General features: G+C 41.3%; 2 protein-coding genes across 5 annotated transcripts in view; one reads left to right on the top strand and one right to left on the bottom strand.

The window, feature by feature from the left end:
• Positions 1-5,303, bottom strand: part of EVA1C (eva-1 homolog C) — a 49,855-nt gene extending 44,552 nt beyond the window's left edge. Inside the window, exon 1 of one of the 3 annotated variants that reach the window (XM_083438629.1) lies at positions 5,188-5,303. In XM_083438629.1, the coding sequence (XP_083294755.1) occupies positions 5,188-5,257 (70 nt within the window). In that variant the 5' untranslated portion in view covers positions 5,258-5,303. Of the gene's footprint in view, positions 1-107; positions 1,141-5,187 lie in introns of those variants that run through there. The other 2 variants (XM_083438630.1, XM_083438628.1) reach the window with 2 other exon arrangements.
• Positions 5,304-5,471: 168 nt separating this feature from the next.
• URB1 (URB1 ribosome biogenesis homolog) overlaps positions 5,472-24,106 on the top strand; it is a 46,503-nt gene continuing 27,868 nt past the window's right edge. The window contains exons 1-16 of one of the 2 annotated variants that reach the window (XM_083438562.1): positions 5,603-5,691; positions 6,040-6,163; positions 6,586-6,725; positions 7,376-7,527; positions 9,027-9,159; positions 10,452-10,548; positions 11,197-11,282; positions 11,978-12,103; positions 12,822-12,952; positions 14,261-14,456; positions 16,354-16,491; positions 17,927-18,100; positions 19,231-19,375; positions 20,155-20,277; positions 20,593-20,705; positions 23,739-23,852. In XM_083438562.1, coding sequence (XP_083294688.1) covers positions 6,154-6,163; positions 6,586-6,725; positions 7,376-7,527; positions 9,027-9,159; positions 10,452-10,548; positions 11,197-11,282; positions 11,978-12,103; positions 12,822-12,952; positions 14,261-14,456; positions 16,354-16,491; positions 17,927-18,100; positions 19,231-19,375; positions 20,155-20,277; positions 20,593-20,705; positions 23,739-23,852 — 1,878 coding nt within the window. In that variant the 5' untranslated portion in view covers positions 5,603-5,691; positions 6,040-6,153. Of the gene's footprint in view, positions 5,692-6,039; positions 6,164-6,585; positions 6,726-7,375; positions 7,528-9,026; positions 9,160-10,451; positions 10,549-11,196; positions 11,283-11,977; positions 12,104-12,821; positions 12,953-14,260; positions 14,457-16,353; positions 16,492-17,926; positions 18,101-19,230; positions 19,376-20,154; positions 20,278-20,592; positions 20,706-23,738; positions 23,853-24,106 lie in introns of both variants that reach the window. The other variant, XM_083438561.1, reaches the window with a different exon arrangement.

Genomic DNA, 24,106 nt, shown 5'->3' with positions numbered 1-24,106 from the left:
TCCCTGGTCCTGCCCGCGCCCACCTGCCTGGTGGCCGCCCTGCCTGGCGATGCTGCTGAGATGGGGCTGGCCCGTCGCCCACCCGACGCAGAGGTTGTCGCCCTTACCTGAGAAGTCCGCCAGCGCCGCGATCTCTTTGGTCCAGACCAGGAGCAGGCAGGAGAGGAGGCTGAGCGGCAGCCTGAGCTCTACCTGGCGCCGGCTTGGATGCTGCCCAGCAGCCTCCAGTTCACTCATGGCGCGGAGGGAGGCGGGGGGTCCCTGCAGCCCAAGCCGGTCACATGACGGCTCCGGCCCCCAGCCGAGAAAGAGAGACAGACAGACAGAGAGAAAGAAAGAGTGCGCGTCCCTGTCCTTCCTGGGAATGGGGACGCCGCCGCCTCAGCCAGCGAAGGAAAGGGCAAGGCTCCTGACAGGGAAAGGGAAAAAGTCCCCGCGCAGCTTCTTTCCCTGAGGAGGAAGTCCCTCTCAGCGAGCACTGACTGGCCCCCGGCTGGAAAAGTGAAGTGCGTGTGAGGCGCTGAGTGTGTGTGTGTGTGTGTGTGTGTAAGAGAGAGAGAGAGAGAGAGAGCGCGCGCAGGGGTGGCAGCGAAAGGGAAGAGCCGCCGCTGGCACTGGCGTCGAAAAGCCAACGCCAGCCAGCCAGCCAGCCAGTCGTTGGGTGCCGACCACGCAGCACCTCCCAGCCCTCGTCCCGATTAGTATACATCACCTGCTCCCTCTCAGCCTCATTCCTGTCTGCGCTCTCTCTCTCTCACGGCTTTACCATTCCCGCCCCTCAACTTCCCTTTTTTCCCCTTTCCCCAAAAGTTAGCACGGAAGGCACTTAGCACAGCAGCGAATAAATAAAAGGAAAACGCCACAGCCATTCTGAGGACGGCGACTGCTGCTTTGAAAGCGAGGACCAGGATCTGGTAACTTTCAGGCAGAAGACGCCGCCAATTAAAGCCTTCTGCGTCAAACGTCTGGGGAGGTTATGGTTTTGGTGCGCACGTGTGAATGTTATTATAATTATTATTTTGTTCTTAACTGGTTTAGATTAGCTCAGTAGGTTACCTTGACGGATTTGTTTAGGAAGGGCCTTCCTACTAAGGGATGGGCGTAACTCCACTTGGAACTCACTGAGGCTTGTTTCTGAGGAGACATGTAGCAGCATTGTGCACGAGCAAGCAGGCGGAAATGGAACTAGGGCTGCAATCCTTTTCCGACCATCCAACCTTTGCTTGCTCAATATTAACACAAATGAAATTGATACTGTCTGGTTTTTTCTTTCTAAGGCAACAGTCAGAAAAACAAGAGGAACCTGAGAATGTAGATTATGGATAAATTTACAGCCAGGCTCACCATGACTGTAATAGTGCTTCAAGTTATAGAGGTCGATCACTACCTTTTTAAGATTGCTGATATGCCTTCAACTCTCTTAAACATCTCAGTCTCTTCCTTTGCCTGATAAATTTCTGTTTGTCTGAATCCAATTACAGAAGTTTCTCACCAGTGAGACCGTTTTAAAGTACTTAATTCCCTGCACTTTGACACCAAGTAAATCTTCCCCCCAAAAGTTTTAACGACTCAGCTGCCATTTCTGGCTCTGTTTCTATGGAAATGAATGTCATGGCTAGTTGAAACAAAGCAAGTAGTTTAAAATAATCACTATATGGTGGTTATTTAAAACAAGGCACCCCATGTTTGCAGACTCAGTCTCCGTTTCTATGGAAATGGGAATAAACAAAGCACTCCAAGACAATTTTTCATATATATATATATATATATATTTCAGAACTAATAACAAAAGTCCCACAAATTCTATTTTTCGTATACATTACTGTATAAAATTAAAATTTCAAAAATTAGTGATTCTGATCTTCATGCCCTTGCATCTTTCAATGAGGAAAAACAGATTTCCCTTTAGTTAAAGCTTTGAATTAATAATGAAGGATAGGGGATTGTTCATTCTAGTTCTAAAAGTTAATTAATAGCACAATCCTAGGCATGTCTACTGTAAAGGACTGCAGCCTAGCTCAACTCTAGGATGGTTTTATTTAACTCAGTATAATTCAGGGTCCTAAATTAACTGTTTGCAACTGCTGTTACTAGAGCCTAACATTTCCCCTATAGTTTCCAGATGCTTTCTTCATTTTATTGAAGTAGCAATATGATATACATTAGCCTGCTGGCAGGTTTTATTTTATGCCTGATGTAGCTTCCTACAAACTGGGACGCGGGTGGCACTGTGGGTTAAAGCCTCAGTGCCTAGGGCTTGCCGATGGAAAGGTCGGCGGTTCGAATCCCCGCGGCGGGGTGCGCTCCCGCTGTTCAGTCCCAGTGCCTGCCAACCTAGCAGTTCGAAAGCACCCCTGGGTGCAAGTAGATAAATAGGGACCGCTTACTAGCGGGAAGGTAAACGGCGTTTCCGTGTGCGGCTCTGGCTCGCCAGAGCAGCGATGTCACGCTGGCCACGTGACCCGGAAGTGTCTTTGGACAGCGCTGGCCCTTGGCCTCTTTGAGTGAGATGGGCACACAACCCTAGAGTCTGTCAAGACTGGCCCGTACGGGCAGGGGTACCTTTACCTTTAGCTTCCTACAACATTAGATCCTTAGTAATCACATCTTAATTGTATTTCCTGCTGTACAAATAATCCTCTTATTTATTTTATGAAGACAATGTTAATGAAACTGCGGGAGGCAGTGGAGGACAGAAGTGCCTGGCGTGCTCTGGTCCATGGGGTCACGAAGAGTCGGACACAACTAAATGACTAAACAACAACAACAACAATGTTAATGAAAGATTTTCACTATTTCTCCTGGAGGTTATTATTTTATTCACTTTTTCACTGCATTATATGAATATGATCCAACCAAGGTTTTAAGTCCTACTGAATTCAATGGCAGACCTGTAAGCAAAAATCAATAGAAATAAAAGTGCTTATTGCTGACTGGAATGTACTGTGTTAACATGCAGTGATGTTTTGGGAATACAGTATCAAATCTTTCCTCTCTCCCTTTTAAAACACATTAATAAAACACTACTAGAAAGTGTGTGTATGTGTAACATGTGTGTGCACATTATCCTTAGCATGATGCTTGTGTAATTTTTATCCAGGACCAGTAAAACAATCTATTGCTCTCCTATAAGTAGACTTTATGCAGGATTGCTTTGCTGTTGTGGTGGTGGTGGTGTGGGATAGGCATGCTGGATTTATGTAGCATAGGAATGCACAATCAGCAAGGAAATAAACCTAACTCCAATATTAGTAAACAAAAATAAAAAATAAAAAAGTTTACAAGAAGGCATTGCTTGTGAAGAAGTCCCTCATAACTAACGATGGGGTGAAGAATTGATTAGTTTTAATAACATGTAAAGTGTATGCCCACTGCATTGTAAATGATACTACAACTGAATATACATTCTAGCTGGAGTAAGGTTTACATTCACTTTGTATATCAACTTGATTCAGAATCAAATTTAATACACTAATCTCCTAGAACGTGGATACAAAGAAACAGACTAGCAGACCACACCTCTTAAATATTACTTGGAAAAATATAAACACTGCTAGGTTCACAGACATGTTTCACAAGGAAGTAAATACGTGTAAGTAACTATAACCAACAATGGATAAAAAGGGGAGAAACTTGAAATATGTGGCTCTCATTTACAAGGATTAATTTTACATTCTGCTCTCTTAGCAGTAAAAAGTTCAAAAGGTATTTTGAGTATCATGCTTGCATGATAATTTAACCTTTTCAACTGTAATAAATCTCAAGGAAACACTTTAAGCCAATAAACAGTTTAGAATTTGTGCCGAAGTGGAAGAGTGCTGCTTAGGGCTGTGCAGTGCAATCCTAAGCATGTCTAAACAGAAACACTTATCTGAGTTCAATGGGACTTACTCCATGGCAGCTGTGTTTATGACTGCAACCTTAGTTATTCTGAAACAATTAACATGGAATGTAAGGGTACGTTTTTGTGACTATGTATACTCCTGGAGAATAATTGGGCTGGAAGGGGCCAAACATAAGAGCTTACTTGGATCAAAACAAAGACCTATCTAGCCAGCATCTTGTTCCTCACAGCAGCCAACCAGATGCTTATGAGAAGTCCACAACCAGGGTATAAGGGCAATAGCACTCTCCTGCTGCTATTTCTCAGCAACTAGTATTCAGAGGCATACTGCCTCCAATTCTGAAAGAAGTATATAACCTTCATGCCTAGCAGTCATTGATAGCCTTATCTTCCACAAATCTGTCAGCCTTCTTTTAAAGATGTCCTAACTGGTGGCCATCACATCTTCCGCTGGCAAATTCATTTCACTATGCCAGGGTTGGGGAGCTTTTGGCTGGCCAGATGATGGTGAACTTCAACTCCTATCAGCCCCAGTAAGCATGGCCAATGGCCAGGGATGGTGTGAGTTGTAGTTTAGCAACATCCGAAGGAGCATGGGTTCTCAATCTCCACTTTCTTTTTTACATTTCTGCTAGCATGGAAGTTTTTTATTTTATCAGACATAATGCAGCAAGATAAAAATAACAAAATACTACCAGTGATGTAATACTAAATGCAGAACCATGTGCCCAGACAACAAGGAAAACAAATGTGGGCAGGAGAGAGCACACATAAGGGTAAAGAAAACCCATTTGCCACCTCACTCCGCTAACAGCAGCATTTATATGTGGCAGTCTAATGCTTCTAGAAACATATAAAGCTCCACTTTGGAGAGTTTAGGCAAACATTTGAGAAACCATGATAAACGAAAAGCACACAGCAGTAGTAGGTGAGCCTCCAAGTTACCACTGTGCTCTTAAAATATAAACAGCTACGGTTGCCAGGCAGAGAAAAAACAGGCACCGGTGCAGGAAAGCGTATCACTGAAGACCAGAGTTGAATTCAAACGAATTCAAAAGTAGCAGAAAGTCCGATGGCATAAGCCATTCACGCTGACACCACTAGCCTCCAAGAAATCCCCGCTATGAATCTCTTTCGATCGTAACAGCAGATAAGCTTTGTCAGAGAAAAAACAAACACAAACCAATGCTATTCTAACTTAGTGCGCAGAATGGATTTTTTTGCGCATCCTAATTTAAGATTTCTAGGGTCGGTGGGCCCCCTAGAAAGTGCGCGCCCTCGTGCACCGCTCACTTCATATGGCAGCAACCAGCGAAAAAGCCTCTACGGCACGACAGGGGAACCTGTTGCGTTTCTCTCGAGGCAGATCTCTTGCACCCACCACCCCTGGCAGCCGCTGGAGTCCGAAGACATCGGGCGGGGACGACACAAATAGAAGGACAAAGGGGGAGCTGGGATGGCGGCTGCATCTGAAGAAGCAGAAGGGGCCACTGTCGGCTTCGGCCTCTTGGTTCTTGGACTGCGAAGGACTCCTTTCAGCGGCTTCCTCTGAAGTTCCCAAAGCGGCCTAAAGCGGAACCTTCATCTCGCTTGTCCGTTTCCTGGGGGAAGAACAGCGGCCGGACCGCTTCCGGCTGCCGCGGAGAGCAGCGAGGCAAAGCCGGGCTTCCATCTCTGGTCGCGGTTGCTCCTGGTCATGGGCGCCAAGCGCAAAAGCCCGGCTTCGGCCAAGCGGCAGGAGAAAGAGAAGCCGCCGCCGCCTAAGCGGGCCCGCGGCAGCGAGGCAGGGGAGCTCACCGGGACCCAGTTCAAGTCCACGTTGCGCGACCCCAGCGCCGCCATGAAGGGTGAGGGCTGCTTTCCCCACGTGTTCGCCACATCGCTTGCTTGTCCTCCGCCACTCCTTATCCTTTTCTTTGGAATGAATTGATTTTAGAATGCATTTCAATTAATTGATTTTATGTAAACTGTGTTACTTTTATTGTTGTTAGCCGCTCTGAGCCCGGCTTCCGTTGTATATACAGTAGGGTCTAAAATGGTAAATGTAAACGTTTGAGTTAAATGGCAATGCAGTGTAAAAAGTACAGCTCGTAACAATCCCATTTTAGTTTAAATACAGCTAAAATCATTTTAACATTGTTGTGTAAATTAACACCAATCCTTGGGCAGCAACTGCACATTTTATGTCATTTTAGCAGACAAACACTTCTAAATATCTGCATATTGATTAATGCAGAGCACAAAATGGGACTGATTGTTTATATATCGCACGAGAAGTGTGCAGTTGGATGGGGTAGAAAGTTTGCAAGATGTCCCCAGGTAGGGAAGCTTGCCAACATAAAAAAAAAAGAGACTCTTAATCTCAGTGTCATGGGGTTGGACTAGATGATCTTCATGGTCCTTTCCAACTCTGCAATTCTATGATTCAATGATTTTATTCATAATATTTAAATCTTCAGATTTACCCAGGTAATAGACTCCTAGTTCACTTTGTTATGGTGCAATATTACAAATTTGTTTTCCACTTAGTTACTGTTGCACCATTTGTTTGTCGGTCTGCACCTGTGTTCTGTTCCCAGAGGTTGCATTGGCAAGGTATTAATGCCAGCAATTTGTTGGTGGTGGTTTCTAGGTACATAGGAAGCTGCCTTCTTTAGCTAGTTGATCTAGCTCAGTGTTGGCTGTACTGAATCTCTCAAGGATTTCGGGCAAGTGTTGAATAAGTCCTTGATTTGTTCCAGGTTTGGAAACATTCATATCGAGAGCGAAATCATTACCATCAGCAGAACAGTATGATGTTGTAGAGGGATACATAAAAGTTTCTGTTGAGTGTGCAGAAATTTTAAAACTTCTGGATGGCGAAAGGCGGCCTGAAAGTGAGGTCAGTATTTCGTTTGTTGCATTTAGCATTCTATGATGAGTTGTGTATACAGTGAACAAGTACTGATTGGTAACATAAAGCAATAAGGAATAAACTTTCCACTGGAACCTTCACACAGTTAAATTAACGTTTGTTGTTTGTCAAGTATTTCACACATTGAAACACTTAAAATGATAATCTGATTTGTCCTCACAATAAGTCTGTGAAATATTTCCTTCATATTTTCATATTGTAGGATTTGTAGCCCTGTACGTTTGTGATGTGCACTGTTGTTCCACCTTCCTTTGCAATTGTGTGTTGGCTGCAGGCATTTTGTTACACTATAGGACTGGAGCATTGGCTTGGAAATTTTGACTTGCTATTACAGAAATTGTCTCCTTGAAGACCTTGTTTAGCAAAGATAGAGCCCACAATTCATTTGCAACATTTCTTTGCTTTTTTTTTGTATTCTGATTTAGAGATTACCATTGTAGGAGGAAGCAGTGGATCTAAGCACTTGCTATATTTTTACATTTGGAAGCTTCCTTTGTTGTTAGATGTTATACTTTATTTAGGATGATGACTTCTCAAGTTGTTCTACTAATATTTGCTGCTTTTCCCATCTACCCACCCCAATAAACAAAGTATAATAAAGTATTTAAATGTTGCAGATGCTGCTAATCTTTCAAGCTCTAGAAAGCATTTTGCTGCGAACAGCGAGTGATTTGTCCCACTTCAGTGTGGTAGGGATGAACATAGTAAAGAAGCTGATCAATAGCTACATGAGATTAATCTATGCTGCTCTGTATTCTGAGAGTCACAGGTAAGTTCATTGCAAACCAAAGCACATATATAACTGTCTAAAACTTGAATGAAACAATATTTCCATTGATCAGGATCATGCCACTTTAATCCTGAGAACAGATCTTGGAACGGTACACAAAGTACTCTTTATACTTGATTTAGGAGAATACTTTAATTTGCCATAACCTTCCTCTCCTTTCTTTTTGCTTCCATGTTCATATATTTATTTATTTGACACTTCTACTCCACCAGCATAGATTCAAAGCATAGTTACAAAAATGTGGTGGCACATTTTTTAAAAATTAAAAAAATTAAAAACGTGCAGCATCCATTACAGAGTGCAGGGGTCCACTATAAAAAGAGACTCATCAACAGGAAGAAAAGTATAAAAATAACAGTTACTCACATCAACCGCATGTGTTTAAAAGCTGTTGGTAGGTCCTAGCCATGGATATTAACATAAATGACAAAACAATACCATATTAAAATAAACTTACTACTTTTATGCACTCTGTGAGTCAATTTTTCTAATAATGCAATATCCTACACTTTTGTATACCAGAATTCACTCTCCAGAATCTTGCAATAGTTAGTCTGGTAAGTGACCAGTTCCCTTCTATATGGAACAGATTCTTGCTCTGTAAAGAGGTTTACAAGGGCTAATTGTGGGGATGGCATTATTTTGCCTTTTACATTGAGTGCATTATTACAAACCACAGTATTCAAAAACAGTTAAACTTGTGGATATTCCCACCATAAATGGAGCTATGTTCCCATATCTTGACATTCTCTCTTGCACCTTGGCAAGGAATCTGGAACCATATTTCTAATAAGCGAGCTGTTACAAATACTGAAAGACCAGGCAAAGACGGCCCAAGACATTTTTGTTTCCTGAAGTACAAAATTCAAATGGTGCAACATTTATATTATTATGTTTTATTATTATAAAACCACACTAGCACACTTTAGTTACTGAAATCTTTTCCCTCAAATCTTCTGCTGAGATGGACTGCTTCAGCCAAAATTGCTAGTTTTTAGGTTTTATGGTTTTCAGTTACAAACTTCAGAAAAGTAAAGGAAAAGCTACAGCAATGAATTTCAAACAAAAAACAAAAGGGGAGGAAATTTGGGTTAGATGCTTATTGGTAAGTGTTTTCAGGCAAACACTTCAGTCTGGGATGTGCCTCAGCATTTCTAATGATAGGGCAGCCTCGGGACCATAATTTAACAGGGTTTAGCCTGGTAGAGTTATTCATAAAGAAGTGGCCTATATAATTTTCAATCATTCGTCTTAAAAGTGATGAAAGTTGCCCATTGCCACAAGGATGTTGGCTTCCACAATGGGAATTCCTCTCTCCCCTGCACAAATCTGCCGTCTAGTGGTGACGTGCTAGGTATCTGCCGCTCTTAGTTGACATAATTCAAACTTGCCTATTTTAATTTCAAAGGTGTCATTTCTTAATTTTCCATTGACTGGTTTGCCTATGTACTGTTCCTTCTCCTGTGTTGCTTATACAGACTGTCTCGCCAGTGCCTCATCTTGCTATCTGCAATGGTGTCACAGGGGCCGGATGCTGCAAGGGATGTCTACAGCCACTTTGATTTCAATAATAAATTCCTTCCTAGTTTAGTGAAGAGGAGAGATTATAAGGTAAGAGGAGGACATATGCAGTCAGTGTAAGTGATGGCTTAACCGTATTTGTTTTTTGTGGTGTGAAAAGTAAAGCTAGAATTGGGGGTCTCTTTCTAAGTCTCTTTCTATATCATGTGCAGAGCATCATTGATGTGGATTGTTTTATTGCTTCAACTGTCACTGATCCACAGGGGAAACATTTTTTGATTCTTGATTTACTTAGGCTTTTAAAAAAATGTATATATACGTGATTTTACTACCTCATTTTTCTGTGGGGGGGGGAGCTTTTGTATGAAATGGCACCTATGTTTTGTATGACATGGATGTAACTGTTATGTCCCCCCTCCCCCTTACACAAATGCCTTCTTGCATAAAAAAGAAGTAGCAAAGTCATCCTGTGAGAATTTCACAGCAAGCAAGCTCACATGCACACAAACACACGCCATAATGTGTGATTCAAGCTGTGGATTCCTTCCAAAGTTTCGTAAAAGCACATTGTACAGTTTTCCTAGGATTTTGCTACTGCAAAATGGAGGTGTGCATAGAAGTGCAACATGTTTGTCTGCTGTTCCGCTCCAGAAAGCTGCTGATAAAAACAGGGACATCAAGATGATGTGTTAGCTTCCCATGTACAGTGGAACCTTGGAAGCTGAATGCCTGTAAACTCGAACACTTTGGCTCCTGAACAATAAAAAACCGGAAGTGATTGTTCCGGTTTTCGAATGATTTTCAGAAGCCGAATGTCCGGCATGGCTTCCAGTTGGCTGCAGGAAGCTCCTGCAGCCAATCAGAAGCTGCACCTTGGAAGTTGAATGCTTTGGAAGTCGAACAGACTTCCGGAATGGATTCTGTTCGACTTCCAAGGTACGACTGTATAGGAAGGTTCATTCATTCATATGACTGGTGAACCGCCTCTTCTGTTAATCTTACATTGTTCCAGGTACATAAAAACACATTGTTCATCTTCCTCCCATGTTTAATGCATAAATAATCTACGGCCCTTGGGATTTTGACTGCTTTTGTTTTATGTAAACATGTGAGGAAGCCACAACAGCAGTTGTTGTTATACATATCTAGGCTCTTTTACAAACCATCGTGGAAGCAGTGACACCACAGTGGTAAAGAGGGCCTAAGTTTCTGATAGAGTGCACCTTATGAAATATGATAAACATAGAAATGGTTCTGCTAGTTAAAAGACTGTGAACTGTTTAAAATTGCAGTCACTCTTTTAAGTCCCTCATATTACAACTGTTGTAGTGAGTTGGCATTTGAGTTTATAAGTTGCTGAATGTCTCTTAACATTTATTTAGGGCAAGCCTGATGTTCGTATGGCATATATCCAGTATGCTGTTTCTTTTTTAATTGCTGGTGACAACGCAATCCTTGTCCACGTTCTGGAGTTAAAAGGTAGATTATAAATATTGTTTCTTAAAGGCATTAATATCTCCCTCTTATTTGTGAAGTGAGAAGTCCGTGTTTGGATGTTACGAGTACCTAAATTCATTGGATACAAACTTTAGGGAGGAACAGTTCACTTTCATTCACCTGTGAGTTGTATTGCACAAGGCATTTAGCTGTCAAGATACATAATGGGAGAACTTAGCAAAACCTCTGTGCTCTTCACGTAGCATCAATCGAGGAAGACAGAGATTTAAAAAACCCTTTGCTCATGTTTTTTAGTAAGTGGCTGAGTTTAATGAGGGCAAGATTCCCTTACTGTTCTATCCCAGCAAAGGAAAGTTAAAGTTCTTTGCCAGTTTCTTAGCTCTGTTTGGAGAAACTTGAGTCTTTGGATTGGGGACAATGTTATGGGCCAGATTTCACCTGCTCCCTCACAGTTGGCCATCCTTACTGTAGAAGCTGTAGAGTTCAGAATTCAGCTACCCTCTTCCATGGTACAAGTTCATTGTTTATTCTGAGTCCATTCACTTCTGGTTCACTTTGTAGACCAAAGCATTCGGTAACACCAGTGGCAACACCTGATAAAACTGATTTCATTTTAAAAACACTTCCCAACTTCCAATTATGTTTTTAACATTTTAAAATGGTTTGTAGATTTCATCCCAGATATTTTTCGAACCGGTTTGAAGGAAGATAGAATTTCTACAGTTAGCCTTCTACTTTCCACATTGGCAACTAAGGTATGACCTTGACGTGACTTTACTCTTTGTATCTTATTTGCTGAAAATAACTCTGTTGTGGTTTTCCAAAGACTCTCCAATTACCAATCCTTTAATGTTTGGCTATAGTTTAGATCTTGTCAGCATTTCTGTTATGAGCTTTTGTTTGATCATAAAATATTCCCTAAGAGTTGGAGCCTGTAATTTGCTGAGCTTTTAAACAACCAAGAAAATAGTATTTCAAAGCAACTGTTAGGAAGTTTTAAATCTTTTGTACATCCTGTAAAAATAACTATATTCTTTTGGCTTCCTTTTGAAACTTCAATTTCTGGGGGCAAGGGCAGCTGTTTCAGTTTGCTGAAGCAAAAACAACAGTATTGTGGCATCTTAAAGACTTAACAAAATCAAGGGTTCATTCACTTGTCCATCTTCCAGTGTGGTATAAGCAATCATCTACCAGAAATGCCACTCTGCACTCTTCCTAGGACAAACAGGTTAAATGTACACAATCTGACATCAGAAAGGGCAATATTTAGAAATGCATGGGAGAACATTTCAGTCTTGCTTAATGACCTTAAACCTGACCATTCTTGAACAAAGGAATTTCAAAGGTAGGCTCTAGCCTGAAAATGCAGAATTATAAATTTATCAAGATAAAAGATTATCTTTTTCAGCCTTGTAGTTGAAATTTGTGTATGTATTGTATTTTTTTCTAGGTAGTTCACAATAAAAATATTAGCAAGACCCAGAAAGTGCGTTTTTTTACTGTCGAAGTATTGAACCACATTGCCTCACTCTACCGCTGGAATGGAATTACTGACGTCAGCACAGACGATGTCGTGGTACAGCAGTTTCTTCTCATCTTTTTCTATTTCTCTGTTTAACCTCAGCAGAAAGGGTTTTGCCTTTATACTAACCCAAGAAAAAGAGGAAAACTATATCTGGTCCCGTATAGTAAAACAATATTTATTTTGCCTAGAATAAGGATTGTTGTTGCTGTTATTTTTACCCACCCTGCACCAGCAGGTCTGAGGGTGGCTGGCAGAAATTCAAAACGGGATGGGAGTTGAGAGTTCAAAACATTTGCAGGGCACCAGGTTGGTTAGTATGCACAGCTGAAAACAGCAAAGGAAGTGAGGAAGAAAAGTCTTCTCTGATCCTTCCTAAACCATCTTACGGGCATTTAACAGACAGTGTCTTCAGCTTTTTACAGTGTCTCACCATTCACCTTTTTCTCCTCTGAGAATCTGCTGGTTGCTGCTAGGTCTCGGAACTCCATTTTCCATGTCCTACTCATAAATGCCACCCCCTTCTGCCCCTCACATTTGACTTCCCAGCCAGTGGGAATGTTGATTTGTATTCCCCATTGCTCATCTGCTCTGACTGATGGCAGCCGTCCAGCTTCTCAGGCAGAGCCCTCCCCATCCCTTGCTCTCTGATCCTGGATATGCCAGGTGCTGCATTTGGGACCTTCTGAAGCATGGAGAGCATGTGCTCTGCCACTGAGCTATGGTCAAATAAACAAATTCTGGTAAACATTGATCTTTGTGCTCTACGCAGGCTACCCAGGATCCTGAAGAGGCAGGAAAGATCCTAGTGAGGAAACTCGTCCATGATTTTTTACTGGATCTCTGTTGTTCTCTGAAACATGGCATTAACTTTTATGATCCAAGCCTTGGCACATCTGGCAGGTAAAGTATCCCAGTTACTCCGGTGGTTGATAATAGTCCCGTCAGCTATTCTCCGTTTAAATCAAAGATTCTCATTTTCAACAAGACCAACCAAACGTACAAAAATTGCTTTGGTTTCGTATGTGGACTGCAGGTATTCCCCACCATGGAACTGAGACTTGTCAGGAACCTGAGGGAATGAAGAAAGATAGAATTGGAAGGGCAGCCAGGAAGCTACCCCAAAGCCCAGAATGTTTCCTAGGAGTGGAAGTGCATCAGGGGTGGAAGTGCACTTGGGGTGTAGGACCACAGCCAGTCCCAAACCACGATTCTGGCTGAGGCAGAAACATTGACAATTGTTATGTCATCTCCTTTTTAAAGGAAGGCCACAGGGTGGAGCCCCAACACTCTACAGAAGACAAGGCTGAAGAAAATACTTCAAGTATTTTTAGTGAGAAGCCTAAACAGAGCTTTAAAAAATATAATATGGTTTCCCTTAGGAGTTGTTGCCATCATATGATATAGGCTGCTTAGCTGAAAGTCCTGTGAAGCATTGGCCTTTGCTTGTGAAAAGATTGGTCTACATGTGTAGGCAGTAGCTGCCTGGAAGAAGGACCTCTCTGTCATAAGCTTCTTCCTTTATGAACAGTCCTATGACCCCTTTTGTTGAAGAGAAAGGCTTATATGTAGCCCTGCTAGTGAGGTAAAAAGGTAAATAAAACCCCCCTAAGAATTTCTTGACTGATTTACTTTCCTTAGCTAGTTTTTGCAGTACCTAGGCTGACATTCTTCCCATCCCACCTCCTGCTTAAATTCTCAGCTGGTACTGTTTCTTGCAAATGAAACTGAAACAATAATGTGCCAGTTATGTGCTATCTAAAGTGTCTCAATTAGATTACAATTCTGTGATTTCAGTAGCTTACAGAATTGTTTTGGGTTCTCTCTGTTAAAAGTAAACTGAGCAGAATTTAGAGCCTTATTTACCATCTTGCCTGCACCCAAAGAGCCACTTTACTAATTCCATACACCCAAGGGAGCTTTGTAGGGATGCTGTTTTGTTTTGTTTTGTTTTGTTTGTCTAATAGCAGTTTTTTTCTGCTCCATGGCACACCTATTTTGAAACTGAGGAATCTTACAAGAGCAGTTTGTGAATCAGATGGGGGGTCAAAAGGGGGGCAGGGGAGAGTCAAATTCCCCTGGGTATGCTCAAGACCCCCTTGCACATGCCTAGAGCAGTTGTTTGGATCCTGGCCACTGTTAGAATTGGTTTTAACTGTATGGTGGCATTTCCTGCCATAGTGATTGTTGTTCAAAATCTTTCTTTACTAGAGGAGGGAATTTGGTTCTTTTGCGTTTTCTCGTGAATCTGAAGACTGCTGCAGAAGATGAGATGGTTGCTGATCTTGCGGTGAACATATTCAAAGTGTGCCCAGATTTACTGAACAGATACTTTAAGGAGTCCCAGTATTCTTTTGTTCCCAGGCTAAAATCAGCTTGGCTAGACAATATGAAATTGCTGAGGAAGGTAAGAATTTTATGAAAAGTATACCCTTTGTACATGAAAATAACATTTACCAACTTTTTTTGCTGTGTTAGGATCACAGTAAACATCTTTATTTCCCCCCTGTAGTTATATTTGATGGGGGAGTAGCAAAGAGACTCATTTTGGTTAAGGGCCTGTTCATGCATTTCTTACTGTGGAGAAATCCCAACAGAGTTAGACCTTTGGGTTGGGTTGCTCTTCTCCCACACCTCACTATGTGAGTAAATAATTTCTATCTTTATTATATTTATCTGAACATAATACCTCTCTGACTATTATCTGCCCTCCAGATCTGTCCTTGAAAGAATGCTAGGGACATACTGTAGTCACACAGTTGAAACGATATTACTTAATAAGAGCATGATACAGAAAGCCCAAGATTTTACTAGGTTGATATTTTGCCGTTGTAACATATGCACAAGTCCTGAGTTTGGAAATGTTTTTGCACAGGAATTAACCACATCTGATCATAACTGGCTGCCATTTTGTGCCATCTGTGCAGAATCAACAATCAATGGTACTTTGTGCACTGGAATCTGTACCAATCCTGCAAAATCATATTTGATTCAAATATGCAAATTAATATAGGGGTCCATTGCTGCATATATTTCCTAATGGTTTTGAAGTGTTTGTTCTGCCAGTTGTGGAAGATGAAAGAAGATATAAGGAAGCTCCATTTCTACCCCCTGGGATAGAAATGGGAATACCAGCTCACACCTACTCACATCTAGAACTTTGCCAGGCATTGCCTTTATACCTTCAATACAATTATAAGCCAGAGTGGTTATAAGCCTAGATTCCCAGGATACTGAATTTTGGACTTGGTACCACATTCTATGCTTCTACAACATTTTGGGCATGTATACAGCTCTGACAATAAACAGGAGGCAAGATGGTAATATGTGGGCTAAGTTTCTTCTTGTACCTTTTTTCTGGGCATAATTGCTGTTGTCTGCTCTAAGTCTTTTAGAAAGAGTACATTATCGACTCAAAACGGGTGATTAAACAGGAGCCAGTATATTATTATCTTCCTCTGTGCTTACTGAGTTCTGTACCAGGGACCCTGAGCCATAAGTTGCCAAAAAGATATTGGCCATCCTTCAAGCTAAAGATCATTTAGCTGGTGTGAGTTGACTTAGCTCTAGGTCTTCCTAGTTATTTATAGAAAATGTGGCGAGGGGTTTTAAAAACTTCTTACTAAAATGCATTAGAGAGAGATTAATACACATCCTTTATTCCTGGTATATCACCTTCATGAACGGGGGAAATGTTTTTGAAAGTAATAGAATATATTAACTAAGAGAATGAGATCAGTGATGGAGAAATTAGATGGCAGTTTATTTTTTATTAGAACGCTTATGAATAGCTTTTCTGTTACTCAGCAACATCCTGATAAAGTGTCTTAAACAGGAGGAATTAATATTGACAACAACAGATAAGCTATGGAAACTAAATGCTTGCCGGGAGAGAGAGAGAGAGAGAGAGAGAGCGCGCAATATCACTCTATTTAGGATTCTCAGCAACTGATACTGAGAGACTTGCTGCCTCTGTTACTGAAGGTGATTCACAGCCATCGTGGTTAGTAGCCATTGATATCCTTACCCTCCATGAATTTTTGTTTTGAGGTGGCTACAGCAGGAAACGGCTGAAGTTCTCCTAAATTCCTCGTCTTCTGGTGGAAAACTATGTTTTATCAAATAAACAGTCAATGGACACCAGTTCGGTTTATCCCCAAACACCTTTCTCTTCATGGGGAATTAGGCATTTCAGACTGTTTTATAATATAATAACCTTTGTACATGTTTAGCTGAATTGGCTTTAGGGGCCATGGCCTCATTAGCACTGTCTTAACAATATGTATTTTCTATAAAAATTTCAGATCTATGAGGCTCAACCAGAGATTTCTACTGCTTTTAAAACAACAGAGTTTGTTCCTTTTCCAAGATTGCTTTCAATGGTGATGGTAACAACCATTCCAGCCGTCTGCAACAAAGTCATGTTTACCCAAGGATTAAATGTAAGAACTTCTCTTTATAATCCGGATGGGGAGGTTTTTGGTTCCACGAAGCAATTTTGCTGGCACTATACTTTTTAAAGCTTATCTTCCATGGAAGGTTCCAATAGTTGCAAGAACTCAGTGGCTGAATTTTCATGTTTTAGGAGTGAGCCTGTGCAAGCCTTGGGCTTGTGAGGAAGATTTTGCTTTGATTTTGACAAACCACAGTTTTGCATTGCATCTGCATTCAGACAGACTATGTTAGTAAACATAGCCAGAAAACAAGGGCAATTTCAGTCTGGTTTATGAATCTGGCTCATTATGATCATTAATTCTAGTATTACAACTGAACCCTAAATTGTGGTTAATGAAAAATTAAAGTGGAAGCTTCCAACCGCCTTCTCCTCATGGCTGTACAAGAGGAGGGGAAGCATGGGAGCCTTATTTCATCTCAAAGGTCTGTCCTGATGCTGCCACCTTGTCTGGATGGCAAAAATATTGGCACAAATAGTAAAAAAAGGAGTGTCATTGGCAACCCAAGTAGATTCCACCTCTCAGACATTACTGTAGCAACATGGAATCCATCAAACAGAAACAGTTCTTGGTACAAGGCCAGTAAACTTAGCATAGCTCATTTGATACCGTGGCCTAAATATGTGAAATAATTGAAGTAAATCATGATTTTTCAGCGTCTTGTAGCAGTGTGTGGCAACCCCACTTTACAATATTATTTGCCTGCTTTTTGATCATTCTCCAGTGCTTAAAACAGATTGGGGTCCTCCAGATGTTTTGACTACAGTTCCCATCAACCCCCAGCCAGCATGGCCATTGATCAGGGATAATGGGAACTATAGTCCGAAACACCTGGAGGGCACCAAGTTGAGCTCTTGCACCTTTTGTTACCTTTCCAATCTCTCCTTACATCCCCTCTTCAGTAAATGCCTACAAGATCTTGCAGGGAGAACCTTTCCAGTCCAAAGAACCCAGAATGTATTAAACTGTCTGGCCACATAATGCTTTGACCCTTTCCAGTCTGCCTGCTTCCTTGCGGCAAGAGCTGTTGTTTGGTTTGCTCTTCACTTTACAGGGCTGCTGTTGGCTTTCATTCTGTGCACACCTACTTGAGGGTAAGTCTCACTGAACCCAGTGGGACTTACTTGTGCTCTGTCTGGCCCTTTCTCCCTCTCCCTTCAAAGTAGTGAGTCTGGCTCTGCAGAAGCTCTGTGATAATTTATGTGGAGCTGTGCAGATTAAAGGCAAAGGTTGTAAAATGTGTCTTGTTTCCACTAATGGGGGAGCTCTTGTCACTTCTATTTGCCTCAGTTCTTACATGGAACCTTGATTCTGTTTGGCGCCATCCTGGCAACTGAAAGTGATGCCACCAGTGGGTCACACCAGCAGTTCCTGGAAAGATGAAGCAGAAGCACAGTAACAGTTTGTTCCTCTTTTCTTTTAGATAGCCAATAAAACGGTAAAACATACAATCTTTTCGCTTATATCAACTGTTTTGAAAAGAGCACTGAAAAACATTGATCACTGTCTAAATGAGACGTTATGGGAGAAGTCCGAAATCTATACACCATCTATGATGCAAGAATTCGTCCAGCAATACAGAGAGGCACTTGGCAAGGTAAAAAGTAATAAAACTGTGTGGTGCATAATTGCAGTTTTGTGCAGCATAAAATACATCCATTCAGGGAGGATTTCTTCCTCCACTTTTTGTATCCTGACAGCTAAGGTGAAAAATATCCAGAGATATTTCTAATGGATTCTTAACATCTTCCACCTCTTATAATTTATATGCTATCTATTTCTTGATGCTTTAAGGCTTTCTTAATTAATGCTTAATTGCTGAATGCTGGGATACTAATGTTTTAAACTTCTTATATGCTTTTATTGAAATGATTTCTGTGCGAGGTACTAGTTGCAATTTTTAAGTCCTGGTGCTTATAATAGCAGGATATGTTCAGCCAGTTAGTAGAGACGGGAAAATAGAGTTTCAATAACTCTGGAATTCTGAATGTGGAAACCTGACTGGGAAGAACACATATCAGGGTGCCAGATTAGGGGAATATCAGTCCCTTATCATTTCAGCAGATACTGAAAATAAGGGGCAACACTTATAGACTGATAGTCAATTTGTACAAATAGAGCTAAGGTAATAGTTTTCCAATTCTCACAGCTGAGGCATCTCATTGGCTATGTTGGGATGTCATGCAAAACTGAGAACAAGTTGATCTTTCTCTTGGGCTTGTATGCTCCCCTTTCGTTCTCTAATGCAGCCAGGAGGGGATATTGGAAACCTCTGCTTCAGTTTTTAGATTACGTGCAGTTCAGCATGTCACCCAAACCATAAACTGTGGTTGACCTAGACCATTGTCTTGCTTGTTTACACTGCCCATAGTGATATGCATGTATTTGGACCTGCTATATAATTAGTGTGATAATTAGTATTAAAAACTGTAGGCCAATTCACTTAAGCCTAGTTCTGACCAACTGAAGTGAACAGTCATCAGTGGGCTTAATTAGCAGTTGCACAACAAAAACTATTTTTCAGTTTTAAAATACTTCTTATAATTCAGACTTTCTCAAAAAACCAATGACTGGTAAATTTTTGTATGAATTTGCATAGGGTGTTATTTCCCCTTTTCTCCTCCATTCCTGCTCTGTAAATAAGTCTCTATAGACATGTTGCAGTGATAAGACAATTGTATAACAATATTTAGTGGCTGATGTTGGTCTTCTTTCTAACAAATCTAGCTCTTGCCAGATATGACTACCATAGTAGCAGTCTGGCAGTCGCTTCTAAAGCAAGAGAAGGGACAAGATGGACAGAAAGGGAGTGGGGAAGATGCTTCTGTTTCGGAGGAAATAACAACAGGCAAAGAAACAAATGGAGAGCATGGTAGGAAAACCTTAGTCATCTTATCTCATGTGCGTGTGAACAGTGGAGCACAATGATTCATATCTGATGAGTCACAGTGGCTCTGTTCTGTTCTTTGACAACCCCTGTTAACGACCTCTTCTAGGAGAGATGCTTTTAGAGGCATCTAATATTATTCTAAGAATCTGAGCTCCTGTTTTCAAGAAACGTCTTTGAGTTATCCTGGGGTAGTCACGGTGCAGCCTATGCAGACTCCGCAAGTGCCAGTTTGAATACAAAATTCAGTGCTATCATTTCTGCTGAAATGGTTTCCAGAGCTAAGTTACACTCCTATCCTGTGCACAACTTAAGCTCTTGCTGCATAAACAAAGGCTTGCAGGGGGGCAAGAGGAGTTGTGCACCATTTTCCTTTTCGCCATGGCCGCTCCCCCTCCATTCTTTCCTATCACAGAAGGGATGAGAATGATAATTTCTTCGTAGCTCTGACTGTGACTGCCATATCCATCCACCCACCCCTACCCTCAGTGCATTAGTACTTAACTGTGTAGGGTTTTGCTAGCCAATACCAGCGCAACAGTGTTTGTGGTGGTTGATGCAGAAGCACAAGGGGCAGGGCCAGTTCCAGGCACCAAAACAAGGGAGCCAGGCTTAGACTGTTAAATGCATAAACCTAGCTCCATGATTACGGTTTAGCTTGGTTACTTCTTAAATTACCCTTGGTCCTGACTGCTATTTCACAGAATTGTATTCTGTCTTTGATAATAATATCATTTTTAATTATATGAATATATCTACTCTAGGCTCAGATGATGTAGAGACCACTCTTCTGAAAGCTGTCTTACTCCACGTGATCTGCCTTTATCAGCAAGCTGTTCCCCATTTAGTAGCACAGAGCAACTTTGACTTTAGCAAATTAATAAAAGGTAATTTAAGTGTCTTCAAATTTTGAAGTAAGGCACACCTTGAAAATCATTGGTATGATATGTATGCATGCAAAGCTCTGCCACTGATCTATAGCCCTCACATAACATTTTGCTGTTAGACCTCTTTATTTTCCCAGGGTTTTAAATATTTGTTGTGTATTGCAGTGCTTAAACGTTTTATACTCCTTGATCTATTATGTTCCTTTTTGTTGTTTGAGTTAGTTTTTTCCTCTGTGATTTAATGTTTTTATTGAAATCATGTAAGCTCTGGAAATATAATGCGTGGAATAAAATATTACTATTTTCCAACCACAGGCATTATTACTGAAAAAGGACTGCGACAGGAGATCCCACCTGTTCTACAATATCACATTATCAAAGTGGCTCTAGAATTGCCTGCAAACAAGTTTTCCTGGTTCAAAATGCAGGTTGGAACATGAGGGTTATTTTTGTCTCCTATATTAAGACCAGCTGTCTTACTCATTGGTTTCCTAATCTGCTTTGTCTGTAAGGCAGTCATAAGATCCATTTCGTCAAGAGACCTGTGTGTTGTGAGCAATTATATTCACGTTATACAAGTAGTGATGTTCTCAGAGGTAGAAATAAAGCTTTGAACATGCTGTAGGGCAGGGATGGAGAACCTTGGCCCTCCAGATATTGCTGGACTACAAGTCCCAACATCCCAACACTGGTGGCTGATAGGAATCACTATTATTATAATATATATATTCATAGGTAAAGGTAAAGGGACCCCTGACCATTAGGTCCAGTCATGACCGACTCTGGGGCACTCATCTCGCTTTATTGGCTGAGGGGGCCGGCGTACAGCTTCCGGGTCATGTGGCCAGCATGACTAAGCCGCTTCTGGCGAACCAGAGCAGCGCATGGAAACACTGTTTACCTTCCCGTCGGAGTGGTACCTATTTATCTGCTTGCACTTTGACGAGCTTTCGAACTGCTAGGTTGGCAGGAGCAGGAACCGAGCAATGGGAGCTCACCCCATCACGGGTATTTGAACCGATGACCTACTGATCAGCAAGTCCTAGGCTCTGTGGTTTAACCCACAGCGCCACCCGCGTCCCTACATATATCCATATTCATATATATATATATTCTCATATTCATATATATATATATATATATATATATAAATTCATAAATATATATATTCATACCCCGCCTTTTTTCCTTACAGGGATTCAAGGCATATTACAGATAAGAATAAGAGCAGCTAGATACATTGGGGGGGGGGATCAATAATTTTTTAAAAAATAAACATTGATAGAATCAAAACCATCTATCTATCATCTGTCTATCTAATGTATTAAAAACCATACAAATGATTGCAATAAAAGCAGGATTTTATTTTATTTTATTGATTGAATTTATATACCGCCCTATGCCCAGAGATATATGCACTAGCCCTTTTGTTAAAAGCAATGAGTCCCCAAATCCGGTTAGAACAAGGAAGTTTGCACCTTCTGGCAGAAGGACACCAAGGAGGGAGCCAATCTGGCTTCTTCAGGGAGGGAGTTCCAAAGTCTGGGAGAGCAACTGAGTCCACCAACATCTGGAGGGCCACAGATTCAGCATCCGTACTTTAGGTCCTCTAGTAAGAATAAACTGTAGCTCAGGAAGAAGAATTGCTGCGAGCTGTCCCTGGCTCTTAAAGCAAAATACTTACACAGGATTTTCTCTACTGGCATGATTTTACTTTGTATACAGGTATTTTCTAAAGGAGAAAGCCTCTCCCTGATTTAACTACAGAAACGTCTTTTGAAAGTTTGTGTTTAGAACAAGAAGTGACTTTGCGGAGGCTAGGCATGACTGTGCCCATGTCTGTGCCCACTTCTGCCCTTTGCATTTTAACTAGGAGTGTGGTTATTTTATCTCTTTTGTAACACATGTGGCGTGGCATTTGTAGAAATGGAAAAGGATTGGGTCTGGGGCACGGGATAAACACTGATAAAGCTTTGCCCTTCAGCAGGTATGCCAAACAACTTGTTTGGGAGGCTCAGAATTTCACAAAAAGGACTGTTTTCTCAGTTGTGTGAGCTTCTGAATGAAGACGGGAGCACAGACAGCGGATCAAATGACTATTCAAAGTGAAATTACAAAAGTCCTGTTTGGGCAGTTACCTTTATTAGGACAACCAGTATGTCACAGGAAAGCAAGCGAGCTTTTGATTCTCCAGAATTCTTCATTAGGCTGGAGTTGAACAAAGGGGTGGAGGAGAAAAAAGAGAAAGCTGGCTTGGGGAAGGGCTGTAGCCCAGGGGCACCACATCTGCCTTTCATGCAGAAGGCCAAGTTTTAACCCTAACATCTCCAGGTACGCTGGAGGGCTGCTGTCGGTCATTGCAGCAAGATGGACCAATGGTCTGACTCAACACAAAACACCTTCTTGTGTTCCTAAGATTTTAAGCCACAAAGTCTGCATTTAATCATATAATGTAGGTAAAGACTGCAGAGGTAATAGCATTAGGTTCTCCTAGGTGCTATGTAGCTTTCAAAATTATGATTATATTTTCAGAAATGGAGGCTCAGCTGTTACTGGTCTAGCAATCCTAGGTGTGGCTTGAAAGCTTTATAGCACCTAGCCCCACCTACGGTTTAAGACAATGGCCATGTTTGCACATAATGATAAATAAGACTTTCTGTCTTATTGTGGTTTATTAGGAATGAGAAACATGTTGGTACATACCACCTGATCTCTCCCAATTTGCTGCTGCTCCCCTGGTGCAAGCTAGATGAACAAACCAGCAGGGCTTAGCATCCTTTTACAATCCAAACCAAGGATTGTGGTCTCTTGCTCCATTGCAGGTCACAAATCAGTAGTTGTAGCTTCAGGTTGTGTCAGGGCACATCCAGCTTGGATGTAATGAGAAGTCAAGGCTTTCTCACATCAGGAAAGGAGCAAAGTGGATGCAACTGGGCTATGCGTGCCACCAGCACACCACTTGCCCTGGTGAATGTAAGCCATAAAATCTGGCTTACCATTACATATGAACACAACATTTGACTGAACTCTTATTTTTAATGAATTTATTTCTTTATTTCTCGGAGCTTCCAGGGTATACAAAAACAAATGCAGTATTTGTGGCTTGAACATCAAGAGAATTTTCTTTCCTTCCTCTCCCCTGTGTCTCTTAAGGTTAGACTTAACGTCCAACCTGATAGAACTTAAAAACTTGGTTACTATTTTGTGGCACTTTGGTCCTATGAATGTATTGCTTAACTGTGAATGTTTAATTTTTCTTATGGACCAACAAGATATATTTCGCTTTTTGTGTTCAAGGGAAGTGGGGAACTCTGAATTGTTCAACCTTGACCCCCCAAGCTCTATGAAAGCAGAGTTGGCACTTGGCACAGGTTGTCAGTAACAGGGTTATAGGCATCAGTCTCTGTGGAGAGACCCAAAACAATTTTATGAATTGTAATCAATAAAGTGTGTCCTCCTAGGATGAAGCCGAGAAGGTCTCTGGCGAAAGATCAGTATTTTATTTGCTGATGAAAATGTTCGTAACAAGCAATCATTTGCACCTCAAAACCTCAACAAAGAAATTGATTATTAAGGTGAGCTTTTTTTTTATCTAGTTATCAAAATTTTGTTGTGCCCACAGAAAAGTTGTTCACAGTGAAGACACTTTAGAATAGGCTTCCTCGAACTTGGCCCTCCAGATGTTTTTGGCCTACAACTCCCATGATCCCTAGCTAGCAGGACCCCAGGGGTCAGGGATGATGGGAATTGTAGTCTCAAAACATCTGGAGGGCCTAGTTTGAGGAAGCCTGCTTTAGAAAGTTGGAGTTAGGGTTTGTAATAAGCATGA

The sequence above is a fragment of the Podarcis tiliguerta genome (assembly GCF_965153285.1).
Source record: "Podarcis tiliguerta genome assembly, chromosome: 4".
NCBI lineage: Eukaryota > Metazoa > Chordata > Lepidosauria > Squamata > Lacertidae > Podarcis > Podarcis tiliguerta.
This window is presented reverse-complemented; position numbering and strand designations above follow the sequence as displayed.